This window comes from Populus euphratica, unplaced genomic scaffold (genome assembly GCF_000495115.2).
Source record: "Populus euphratica unplaced genomic scaffold, PopEup_1.0 scaffold181.1, whole genome shotgun sequence".
NCBI lineage: Eukaryota > Viridiplantae > Streptophyta > Magnoliopsida > Malpighiales > Salicaceae > Populus > Populus euphratica.
The window spans coordinates 237,076-249,929 of NW_011499958.1; the positions used below are offsets into that span (position 1 = coordinate 237,076).

At 37.3% G+C, this 12,854-nt stretch overlaps 1 protein-coding gene across 1 annotated transcript; it reads left to right on the top strand.

Annotated features, from left to right (window-relative positions):
• Window positions 1–1,043: 1,043 nt before the first annotated feature.
• LOC105138466 (exocyst complex component SEC5B-like) lies at window positions 1,044–12,528 on the top strand. Its single transcript, XM_011044545.1, has 21 exons — window positions 1,044–1,667; window positions 1,893–2,044; window positions 2,345–2,439; window positions 3,081–3,275; window positions 3,468–3,595; window positions 3,686–3,844; window positions 4,705–4,809; window positions 5,401–5,475; window positions 5,626–5,763; window positions 5,870–6,061; window positions 7,297–7,440; window positions 8,264–8,390; window positions 8,463–8,673; window positions 9,157–9,272; window positions 9,367–9,601; window positions 9,731–9,824; window positions 10,352–10,429; window positions 10,536–10,592; window positions 10,903–11,052; window positions 11,476–11,691; window positions 12,004–12,528. The coding sequence occupies exons 1-21, from the start codon at window positions 1,269–1,271 to the stop codon at window positions 12,241–12,243; spliced, it is 3,306 nt and encodes a 1,101-aa protein (XP_011042847.1). The 5' UTR covers window positions 1,044–1,268; the 3' UTR covers window positions 12,244–12,528.
• The last annotated feature ends 326 nt before the right edge of the window (window positions 12,529–12,854 follow it).

Genomic DNA, 12,854 nt, shown 5'->3' on the forward strand with positions numbered 1-12,854 from the left:
TTGTTTGTCTTGGGCAGCAAGTGCGCATAAGCACGCTCTGAAGTGTGCATTTTTAGAGAAGCTTTCCAGCTTCGCAAGGGAGTGCCGCTGTCCACAGGAACAGGGAGCAACAAATACATCATGGCACGCACACGGAAATGGCACGGAGTGATTTCGCTTTACTTCCGCGGCAATTGTTTGTTTTTTTCCTGTTTGTGCTTCCACGAGTGTTTCTTATCATTTTCTAATTCAAAGTTTCAAATACTCCAGATGCCATGTGGCGCATCATGCAATGGGCCCTTTGCTAGCACCGCATGGTTCATTTGATTAGTCTTTTTTATATGTTATCTCATCTTTCCAAAGTTATCTGTTTCACATTCGTTTCTATGATGACAAAAATCTGCAATCATGCTAATTTTAAACCCTTTTTCTTGACGTTTGGTCGAGCAAACCGCACTACATGAGTTCTTTTCCATGTTCAATGCATGACAATGCTTATTGCGGGATAAAAAGATTTATAAAGGAAAGCAGTGTTCGGGAAACGGTTCACACCATATTTTTAAAAAAAGTTAATTTTTTATTTAAAATTAATTTTTTTATGTTTTCAAATCATTTTATTAATATTAAAAATAAAAAATATCATTTTAATAAATTTTAAAATAAAAAAACATTTTAAACTACAAATATTCTGAGTCTTCCAAACACCATATTCGCGATTACAAAAGCTCGTCGAAAAAGCAAACCTTTTCTTTGAATTTTCCTAGCAACAACAATGTTTACTTGCGAGCTCGAACGTCTAGAAGTTTACTGTCGGCACTTTAAATTTTCTCATTCTCTTCCCCTACGCGTAGCGCACAGAGGAAAAGAAAAGGATAAATAAAAATGTTTACATGATCACAATTACTCCCTCCAAAAGAGCTATCCTTTCCTAACAAACTTTTAACCATCATCATAACTCCACGCTTAAAAAATGAAAAAATGAAAAAAATGCATTAAAAAAATTAAATAATTTTAGTTAATCATTTACAATTATAGAAAACCAAAAAGAAGGAAAGAAAAAGAGCGACCTAATAGAAACGGTCCTCCTACGCACCTTTCTTTCTTAAGCGCCACTTGTCTTAAAACCCACTCACTCATACCAAGCCGTAAACTACACCAGATATATTCTCCTCTTCTCCTTCTCTCTCCCCCTCGAACGTTCAATTAATACCAAATAATCAGCCATAGCAGACCAGATCTATCCCCAAACGAAAAACAAAAAACCCCTCGAACTCCATTAAATTACGAAAATGTCAAGCGATAGCGACGATGAAGACGAGCTTCTCCAGATGGCATTAAAGGAACAATCTCAACGCGATCTCAACTACCAGCGCCCGCCGTCGAATCAGCGCAAGCCGGTTGTCAATTTCGTCCAGCAGCCAAGGCAACCGCCTCCCCCGCAGAGGCCGGCGCCGACGAAGAACATGGCGAATCAGACGAAGAATAGGATAGTAGTGGAAGATGACGATGATTCGGAGGTGGAAATGCTGAGCATATCGAGCGGTGATGAGGAGGTTAGTAAGGACCGTGGTGGTGGAGGAGGTGCGGCAGCGAGAGGGAGAGGTGGACGCGGTGCCGGAGGGAGGGAGGAGGAGAGAGGGTGGGATGGCGAAGAGCCTGATTGTTGGAAAAGAGTTGACGAAGCTGAGGTATACACAGAAATCTCTTCAATTTTTATCAATGTATCTATATTCTGAATCATAGATGTGAATGATTATAGAAACCCTTGGTAATTATGCAGTGTTGAGTTGATTCTTTGTTTTGGAGAATGATATGTTAGGCATTACTGATGATGCAGGAAGAATCATAATATGTGAAATTTAGTTTAAAATGGTTAGTTTATTGAAGGTGCTGAAGCTGTGCTCTTATGACAGCTTGCTCGTAGGGTTCGTGACATGCGAGAGTCGAGAACTGCACCAGTGGCTCAAAAGTTTGAGCGGAAGCCTTCAGCATTGGCTAGAAAGGGGCTCAACACTCTGCAATCATTTCCCCGTGGCATGGAATGCATTGATCCACTTGGATTAGGGTAAGCTCCTCGCATGCAATTTTCATTGATAAGCAACATTTTTCAGTTTCTGAGGCTTGTTTTGGCTCATGGATTGCGCTAGTTGATTATTTTGAGGATTCCAAATTTCTAGACATTTGTCAAAGCTTGAAGAACAGGAGTTTATGATATTTCAAAAGTGGAAATGCTAATAGATTCCCTTTCAAACATAGAACTATAAAATCTTATCCTTTAGGAGACTGAAGTATAGGTTTCCTTTATATTTTACCTTTCAAAGTCACTTATGCTAAGTGTTATCCTGAGTTTGTTGTGAACTTACAGGATTATAGATAACAAATCATTAAGGTTGATCACTGATTCATCAGAAAGCTCTCCATCAAAATCTGATAGAGATCACTTGGACAATATCCTTCGTGGTATTCCTCTTTTCCCTTTCTCTCACTTTTCCTCCATTCATCTTACCTATTTGGTTCGTTTTATATAACTACACATCATTGCTCTCAATAATATACATTTCCGCATCACCAAATAATTTGTTCTCTCATTATAGTATCATGTACTATCATCAAGAGCTGAATACTCTTTAAATTAGAGCACAGCCATTAAGTCTGCATATTAAACGGGTGCTCTTATGTGTAATGCTAAAAGGGATAATCATAAATACTTGTTAAATTAGGGCTATTCGCTCAACAAAACTAGCAATTGTAAGAAAGTTATTTAAATTCAGCGCTGATCTTCATGTTTTCCACCCATCAGCAATCAATAAATGAAATGAAATTCTCAAAGCCATGAGAGAAGGGGCAAGGTCTTAAGATCCTTAGAGTTTCGTTGATAGAATTTATCCTTCAGCAGTGATATTCCTATCAAAATAATCAATGGGTGTATTAGCTGCTTGCCTTTTTGTCTTCCACAAAATTTTTGCTATAAATTATGCATAAGCCTTTTTGAGAACTTGATAGATTTAATTCACAAGGCAGCAATAGATGTTTATTTTTGAGGCTATTTATTTTAGTGGTTATGATGTCCGGCTACATCTTTTTAATGTTTATATTTGCAGAGAAGTTGTTATATTTCTCTGAAAACTTTGATGCAAAGCTATTCCTATCCCGAATACATCAAGATACAAGTGCAGCAGAGTTGGAGGCTGGTGCGCTTGCTTTAAAAACTGATCTCAAAGGACGGACTCAACAGAGAAAGCAGTTGGTTAAAGACAATTTTGACTGCTTTGTCTCTTGCAAGACTACAATTGATGGTATGCAATCATCATGTTGCATTGCTTGCTAGATTTACTCTTAAGCATGTCAAGTGAGCTGCAGATTTTTTGTTTACACCCAGCTTGCAGTGGGCATGGTTTTTGCTATGCAAGGTTATTGGAGTTGTAACCTGTAATGATATGCTGAGTGTTGTATTGATATTGATGTTGGAATCGTTAATTCATTTACAGATATAGAATCAAAATTGAGACGGATTGAAGAAGACCCTGAAGGTTCTGGGACTTCTCACCTGTATAACTGCATGCAAGGAGTAAGCTCACTTGCTAATCGTGCTTTTGAGCCTCTATTTGAGAGACAGGTTTGTGAGAAATAACATTTATAACTTGGTTGAACTTGATACCTTTTGATGCATCACAGGTCACTTAGCTTGTTTTGTTTCTAAAACTAGGCCCAAGCTGAGAAGATAAGATCTGTGCAAGGAATGCTTCAGAGATTTCGAACACTTTTTAACTTGCCTAGTACAATTCGTGGAAGTATTGGTAAGGGTGAATATGACCTAGCAGTTCGGGAATACAAGAAGGCGAAGTCAATTGCTCTACCCTCTCATGTATGCAAGAATCAAGAGTTAATTTACTGTTACATTGTTTGGTTGAGGCAGATGCATCAAAGTATAATCTTTAGGCTTCAAGGGTTTTACTGTTGAACTTTTCTTGTACATGTTTATTGTTCTTCTGATTTATGGTAATGCTGAAAGCTTTACTGTTAAAAGACTTCTGTTATGGAGCATGTTCTACCATTTATATCTAGTTTGACACACGTAATCTCAATTATTGTTGATGCATTGATCATCATACACTCCTCTTGCAATTGCCAGTCATTGTATTTTCCCATTTGGTATGGTAGAGCAAAGTCATCCTCAGCCATAATCTTCATGCTGCATTTCGTTCCAAAATTGATTTGTTATGAACAACTATGAAGCAAAATCAGGAAGTTTTGGTCATTTGTGAAAGATGAATGAATATTCTTGGGCTTAATCATTTCATCATTTGATCTGCTTGATAAACTGTAAGAACTATCTGATATAGAGCTGTGGCCTTAGTTTTGGGAGGTCCTTTTTGTGGGATAGGGTCTATAAGGTTGAGCATCTTCTGGGTGAGGAAATGAAATGAATTGGTGGGACTGTTGTTGACATCCATGTTTAAACATGAAATGTCCTCTCCTGTTGATTTTTCACATCAATAACAGTACCTTACTCCATTATATCTAATTATGTCCTTGTATAGTTCTATTTTGCATCTTCTAAAGATCTTAGATACAGGTAATTCCCATAGCATGTGTTTTTTGACAGAACATCTTTAAAACAATGTCTGAATGTCCCTATTCTTTTGAATCAGTTATAGAACATTGTTCTGTTCCTTCTTGCTTTTTTTTCCCTTACAAATTCTTGCTGTTTTATGTCAATTTCAGGTGAACATACTAAAACGTGTTCTAGAAGAGGTTGAAAAGGTGATGAATGAGTTCAAAGGAACACTTTACAAGTCTATGGAAGATCCACAAATAGATCTTACAAATGTAAGGTTACTAACTTTAAAGTGCAAAGTCATCTTTTGTACAGGAAATTAAATCAACATTGCTCCAAGGCTTTGCTTGTTCTAGTTTATTGATACAGTAATATGGTAATGGGATTACCCACTAATATAAACCTTTTCATATCGGTGCATAAGATCATGGTTTGTGGTTTGTTTATCGGTTCGAGTAGAGGAAAAGTATAATTATAAATAATTATATTCTGGATAGTTTGTTTGCTTTGGTGGCTCATCATGGTAACAATCATATATTGGAAAAACCATTGTGCAATAGCAGATAACGTTATAATCTAGTACACAGTGATGATCAACACAGTGATGATCACACCCTTCAACACTAAGCTTACGGGCTGTACTATATGTGCTTTAATAGAAATTCATTTAAGTGAAACAACTCAAGCAGACATGCTGCCTTAGCTGTGGATACCAATGTACATGGTTGGGTGGTATGTCTGGTCTGGTTATGCATAACCAGTAAACCGACCATGCTGTGCCCGAGTGGAACTTCTGGTTGCATGAAATTAATTATTCTTATTTTATTTTTGTGGTTACTGAAGTATTTGTCTTGTTTATTTAGCTTGAAAACACAGTGAGGCTGTTGTTGGAGCTGGAACCTGAGTCCGATCCCGTGTGGCATTATTTGAATGTGCAGGTCAGTGAATCCATAAACTAGTCTTCATATGACATGCAATGCATGTAATTGAAAAGTCCGATTAACTGAAATATACAGGTTTTGTAACTTCTAATTTAAACTCAATTGAAAGGCCAATTTATGGATTCTCAAGCTTTGTCCCTCTGGCAGAATCACCGAATTCGTGGATTGCTTGAGAAGTGCACCTTAGATCATGAAGCAAGAATGGAAACCTTGCATAATGAGATGCGTGAAAGAGCTCTTTCTGATGCAAAGTGGAGGCAAATTCAACAAAATCTGAATCAATCTGTATGTGCATTCATCAGAAATTATTCTGTTACATTTGTGTATCATGTAACCCGTGGGTTGGTGCTGAACAATGATTTTACTTTGTATTATCTCTTATTACTGGCAGTCAGATGATGACCACTATCTTACGCTTGGGAACATCCCTCCACCAGTAGATTTCCAGCCAGTAGATTTGAGTGGTGAAGAAGTTGATGCTCTTAGAGGAAAGTACATCAGAAGGTTGACTGCTGTGCTTACACATCACATACCAGCCTTCTGGAAAGTTTCTCTGTCTGTTTTCAGTGGGAAATTTGCAAAGGTATTTTGGATATTGTCTTTATTCTTAGATAAGAACTTGTATCCATGGACTTTAATTGTCTTTGATTAATGCTTTTTAAAATTAATAAAAAAATGGAACATTGAGCTTTATGACATCTGTTTCATGCTGACACTTACATTCTACCGTCTATGCTTTTACTTTTAATATCTCTCAGTTTTATGTACTTTTTTCGGTACCATTATCATGAAGAATCGATTTAGATATTCTAATGTACCATCTACTGGCCATCTGTATGGACAGGGAGAAGCTGAAGAAGCCAATATTTGGTTTAATAATTTTGGTTATGACATATAGTCCTTGACAGTGTCGATAGGCTCTTTGCAACCTTATATTCAGCGTGTGCAGATCCACCATTAATAGCAGCAATTTATGTTGTAGCATCGATGTTATATCAAGAAATTATAATAATCAGATGACATTGAGGAGTCACTCTAAACAGAAAGTAGCCTTCTTTTAGAGTCTCCCTGAACATTACACCATTATAGTATTCTTCCTTGACAACCTTGATTTCTTTTACCCATATGTAAATCCAATCCGAAGTCAAATGTCATTTGATGTTTTATTTGAGAAATTTATGTTTTATCTTTTTCAAGCTTAGTAAGGAAATTTTGAAACATGGGTACAGGACCCTTTGCATGTATTGTATAGCACCATTGATAAACACCAAAATAAGCAATATTTGGCAACAAAGAAATTTATAGTTAAGAAAAATCCATGAACGTTATAAATTGCAAGGGTTCAAGTCCCTCTAACACAACAAGAGTGCCTATGCTCAGGGAAAGTAAGAAAGAAGACATGAAGCAGAATCTAATAATTCTACTGCTACTAAGACAATAGTGGTTTTGTTGCTAAGATGCAGGCACTGGCCTCCCCCTCCTATTGGAATTGCTTGGCTTTGAAGCTCTTGAAAATGTAAAACAAAGGAGCAAAATGATAATTTTGTTATCTCTTAGTACTGGCATCCCCCTCCTATTGGAATTGCTTGGCTTTGAAGCTCTTGAAAATTTAAAACAAAGGAGCAAAATGATAATTTTGTTATCTCTTAGCCTTGATAAATGCAGTGGCAACCTCTTCTCCAAGCCATGCATTAAAATAATTGTGCTGGTTTTTCTATCTTTTAAAGCCAATTCTGATATCATATGAAGATCTGTTCGTTTCTTCTTTAAAAGTTAATTTCAGCCTTGGTTTTGATCTTGTGGATCTTGCTTTTCCAGTCTTCCCAAGTTTCTGCTGAATCAAATGTTAATGCTTCAGCAACTAAAAGCGAGGAAAAGGTGGGAGATGGGAGGTACTCTGCTCATTCTCTTGATGAAGTTGCTGGTATGATACGAGGTACCATATCTGCATATGAAACTAAGGTGAGTATGCATCATGCATTCATTTAATTTATGGTTGGATGTTGTTTCTTTAAACCTTTTTAATTCAGATAGAAGTGGTTTGTGTTTTATGGAAGTCATTTGTTTTTCTAATCTGATGGAAGCAAGGTTTCAAATTTGTCCCAGCTATGGAATTTGAGAAGGGAGCAGATTAAGATTGAAGGCTCAACTGAACTTAAATCAGGATTGCTAAGTAAAATGTATAAATATAGTGAATGTTCTATAAAATTAGAAGGAAAAAACAGAGAGAGCTTCTTAAGCTTTTAGAGGGAACTGAGGATCGAAGTGCAATCAATGAGGGGTATAAGTGGAGAAACTTTTAATAGTTAATCCAAACTGTAACTTCACAAACAGATCACTTATCAATCTTTAACCAGATCACGGCCTGTTGTGTCTTTTTCAATCAGGTTAACTGGTTCTTCAATGTGCCTGACCACATCTGGGTTTGAGGGGTCAGTTGGGCTGTATGCCTGTCTCCAGAGGTGTTCCCAGTTGGGCATGTGCCTGATCACCTCTGGGTTTGAGGGGTCAGTGAGGCTGTTTGCCTGTATCCAGACGTGTTCCCAGATGATCATGTTTTAAGCAAGTCTGGTCAGGTTTTGATAACCTTGGTTTGCTGGAAAGACTTTATTTTTGAAAGTTTTATGACCTGTGTTTTAATGATACTACTGAAATTATCTTTGGCAGATAATCAAATGAGGCATTGATAATGCATCTGCCTGGCAATTTTGACCTTTTTCTTGATTTTGTCAATTTAGACAGTTAGTTTGGCAGGTCATTTCAAATGTCTTTCCTTCTATTGCAGGTCCATAACACATTTCATGATCTTGAGGAATCAAACATTCTCCAGTCTTATATGAGTGATGCTATAAAGGAAATATCTAAAGCCTGCCAAGCTTTTGAAGTGAAAGAATCAGCTCCACCTACTGCTGGTGTGTAATCTCTTCCATTAACCATCATTTCTTCAGTTTCCAAATTCTGAGTGTTTCATCTTTTTGTGACAGTGATGGCACTTAGAACCCTTCAGGCAGAGATTACAAAGATTTACATAATTAGGCTTTGCTCTTGGATGAGGGCAATGACAGAAGAGATATCAAAAGAAGAAACTTGGATTCCAGTATCTATTCTTGAAAGGAATAAATCTCCTTACACAATTTCTTTCTTGCCTCTAGCATTCCGCTCAGTTATTGCCTCTGCTATGGATCAAATCAGTCAGTAAGTCGTGAGAGCTTACCTTTACAAAGAATTAGTTATTGCCTTTGGAATTGATTCATAGGCTAGCAGAAACTTATGGAGCTTGCCAATAGCCTCAATGTAAGGTTTGGAGTTAAGAACGTCTCGTGTATCATGTCATATTTTTTATGTAGGTGTTTCGCACTATTTTATTGCTAGATAAAAGTTGAAAAATGGTTTAAACCTTTTGCAGAGCTTGATTGCTGAAATCCTGTAAATTGTGGACAGTGGTAACATGTTTTGGGTGTGAGAGCCACATTGTCTATCAATCATATTTATTGTAATTCATGCTAATAAGTACCTTCTGCTTCTGCCTCTGCCTCTCTGAATTCTTGCTTTTCCTTTTTTTTTTATGAGGATATATATAGGATTAAGACTTTTGAATGCTCCGCTCTTTAAACTATCTTGTGTTCTTAATATACGTCTTTTGAATTGTCTTTGGCTCTTGGGAATATTTCTTTTCAGAATGATTCAATCCTTAAGGAGTGAGGCTGGAAGGTCAGAAGATATGTTTGCTCTGCTACAAGAAATTCAAGAATCTGTTCGACTTGCCTTCTTAAACTGTTTCCTAGATTTTGCTGGTAAAATGAATAACTTATTCCAATTTTATATTTGGAAGAAGGACTAATCCAGTTATTAATTTATGATGCTTTGTCTGTGCCCCTCATTGGCCAGGCCATTTGGAACAAATTGGGAGTGAGCTTGCCCAAAACAAATCAAGCAAAGAAAGTTTGCATTTACAGAATGGATATTCTCATGAATCAGAAGAAAAAATATCATCTAATCTCCAAGGAAGTGTTGTTGATTCACATCAACAATTGCTGTTAGTGTTGAGCAACATTGGATTTTGCAAAGATGAACTTTCATACGAGTTGTTCAACAAGTATAAAACCATTTGGTTGCAGTCCAGGTAGTGACCTCTTTTCCTCTCTTCATCAAAAGTCAGAAATATCATGTATGTTTGAAAGTGCATATGCATTCTTTTATGCCAGCTGTTGCTTTCTATTATGAAGGTTCTATCTTTTATTTTCTAATCTAGGGAAAAGGATGAAGAGGGCAGTGATATTCAAGATCTTGTAATGTCCTTCTCTGGACTGGAAGAGAAGGTCCTTGCCCAGTATACTTTTGCAAAGGTATAACTTAGCATGGTTTTAATTTAGTATTTGTTCATACACGAGCACAAAGAGATTAGAACATGTAGCTATGCTGCTGCTAGGATATTGATATAGAAGGTAGCTCTAGCTTACTCTTCCTCTGTGTCTTTTTCTGGACCAGAATCACCTATTATTTAGTTAGTATACAAACACAAGTAGAGTACGTCATAGCTATGCTAGTGTGAGGAAATTGATTTGGGAGTATCTCCTACTTTTTTTTCCCTGTGGGCCTTTTGCTGGACAAGTTACCTTTTAGGTGGTTAGTACTTGGTACAGTTGAAATATATGGGACTTAAACTTCCATTTGTCCATATTTTGAGAAAAATCATCTCTTGCTTTTCATTCCGATTTCCATAAGAATGAACACTACGATTCGCATTTGGAACTTCCAAGAGTGGAAATATATATGTTTGGTGGTACTTTTATGGAATTGACTACAAATGTGAGTGCAAGTCCTTTCATTTGTTTTGGCTTGATAAATAGGTAATTTTGTGTCTTCCTGTCAGGCAAATTTGATCAGAACAGCAGCTATGAACTATTTGCTGAACTCTGGTGTTCAATGGGGAGCAGCACCTGCAGTTAAAGTAAGAATTTATGGATTTTATAATTGGTTATTCGCTTTGCTTGCCAAAATAGCTCCGGGGATAACAATTTTGTAACAACAATACATGGAATACTAATCCCTTGCAGGGTGTACGTGATGCGGCTGTGGAGTTATTGCACACTTTAGTAGCTGTGCACTCAGAGGTACATCATCTTTATCCCTGGAGTATATATGCTTTATATGTGCATCAATATTGTTCATATTTTTGTAGCTGGATCATTGAAATTGAGTTTATGGTTTTTTTTAAATTGCTCATTTAAATGCAACTGTGTCAAGGGGCTACCCTTCCATGAAATCATGACAAGTTGACTGCTTTAGAAATCATGTACTTCGTACCCAGGACTGTATTTTGTTTTGATAAGGTTTAGGGAACGGTCTTGTTCTTGATAACTAACCTTCATTGTTATTGCCCAATCAAATGTATCCTGAGATATATTAATTTGCTTATCTCAGGTTTTTGCTGGTGCTAAGCCCCTCTTGGACAAGACGCTTGGTATTCTTGTTGAAGGTCTTATCGATACTTTTCTGAGCCTTTTCCATGAAAACAAAAGCAAGGATCTTCGGTCACTTGATGCAAATGGCTTCTGTCAGCTCATGCTTGAGGTAAAGCATAGTTTTTTTCCCAATGGCAAATTCTTTAATCCAGCAACTTTCTCTTGAAACCATATAATTTTTGCAGTTTTATGCTGTGTAATGAACGATATTTCCTTCCAAGTTCCCTTGTGGCTTTTATTTGTTGAACTTTTCTCCTCCTCTAATGCATTCAGACGCAATATATAATATCTATAATCATCTTGCTGGCCCCATAATGCCTCCCATCCCAAAAGGAAAAAGGACTAAAAAATTGCATTGGTACATGCATATAAAAATAGAAAAAAATGATGGTCGGAGTTATTTTTTCGGTGACAGTTTTAGGATAGGCATTAGAATTGCTTAGTTCATCCACTGGCCGCAGCTTTCTCATCTAGATGTCATGTCTTGCACAACTGGGTAAACATTTGTTTCCTTGACATGTTTCTCTGGCAGCTGGAATATTTCGAGACCATATTAAATCCCTATCTCACACCCGATGCAAGGGAGTCTCTTAAGGCCTTACAAGGGGTGTTGCTGGAGAAAGCCACTGAGAATGTCACTGAAGCTGTCGAAAATCCAGGGCATCAACGTAGACCAACTCGTGGGAGTGAAGATGCACTTGCAGATGATAGGCTGCAAGGAATGACTGTGTCCCCAGATGACCTCATTGTAAGAACTGTATTTTTCGTTGTACCTTTTATGCAGTGTGTTTTGAGAGTTAAGTTTTGAAATTGCCCGAATCATTTGGGTGCATTGTTATGCTTATTGGGATTGCTTTGGCATGATAAAGTAATGTGCTGATTTTTAAAAGCTCTAGAGCGAAGAGGAATGGAGCAATTATATTTCATTTCAATGGAAATGGTGTATATGCAGACGAGGAAATTGGCACTATAGGATCCTCACTGTGGGAACCCTAGTCATCCCGTCTGTTATATTTTGCTCATTCAGTTAAACTCTTCTAATTTTTTTTTTGGATTTTAGGCTCTTGCTGAGCAGTGCAGCTCCGAGTTGCTTCAATCGGAGCTTGAGAGGACTCGTATTAATACAGCATGTTTTATTGAGTCAATTCCCCTGGACTCGGTACCAGAATCAGCTAAAGCTGCTTATGCCTATAGAGGATCCATGGATTCCCCCAGAAGCTACATGGATTCCCCTGGAAGAAACTATAGAGGCTCACAAGCAATGGGTTCCCCTGGTTTCTCTCGCCACAGACGTCGATGACCTTGTCAGGAGTGGTTGGTGATTACAAGTTTTGTTTTTCAAATTTTCTGTGCATGTGCAATTGATGTATTGTAGTTGTAATATATTTAGTAGAAAGAAACCCTTATTCTTTCCATTTGCATGTTCCTCATCATGAGCTTGTCTTTCTCATTTTCTTCTTTATTTCTGGGTGGGGTGGGGTTGTATTGCTCTGTGAATTTTCTGATATTTCGCAGCTCCTGGTTAAGTTTTGGATTATGATTCTTTACTGCTATTGGAAATAAAACCATGGTTATTGCTATTTGATGTCAGAACTCAACGTTTTTAAAGGAGGACGGGTGTTTAGAAAGGTTGCTGGAGCCTGAAACTGAATGTCTTTTCTACCCTTTCTTTCCTTTCCTTTTTTTATGTTCCTTTATTTTCTTTTTTGGGATTGTGGACTGTCTTCCCTTCCCTGGCTTGCAAGATAGTAAAATAAGCCCCTTTGCCGTATTCTCGTATCTCGATTGGATTCTTTTAAATTGTGACAATTGACTGAAACTCGGAGCCTTAAAGAACCACGTGTCAAAATCCTCCCCGAATTATTTTCAAGTGAAGAAGAAAACATGTGGAAGACAGGTTGGATATGATCC

Coding starts and splice junctions, on each gene's coding strand:
- LOC105138466 (XM_011044545.1), top strand. CDS start 1,269: ATGTCAAGCGATAGCGACGATGAAGACGAGCTTCTCCAGATGGCATTA. Junction 5,764..5,869: donor AACAAAATCTGAATCAATCT/GTATGTGCATTC, acceptor TATTACTGGCAG/TCAGATGATGACCACTATCT. Junction 9,825..10,351: donor CCCAGTATACTTTTGCAAAG/GTATAACTTAGC, acceptor TCTTCCTGTCAG/GCAAATTTGATCAGAACAGC.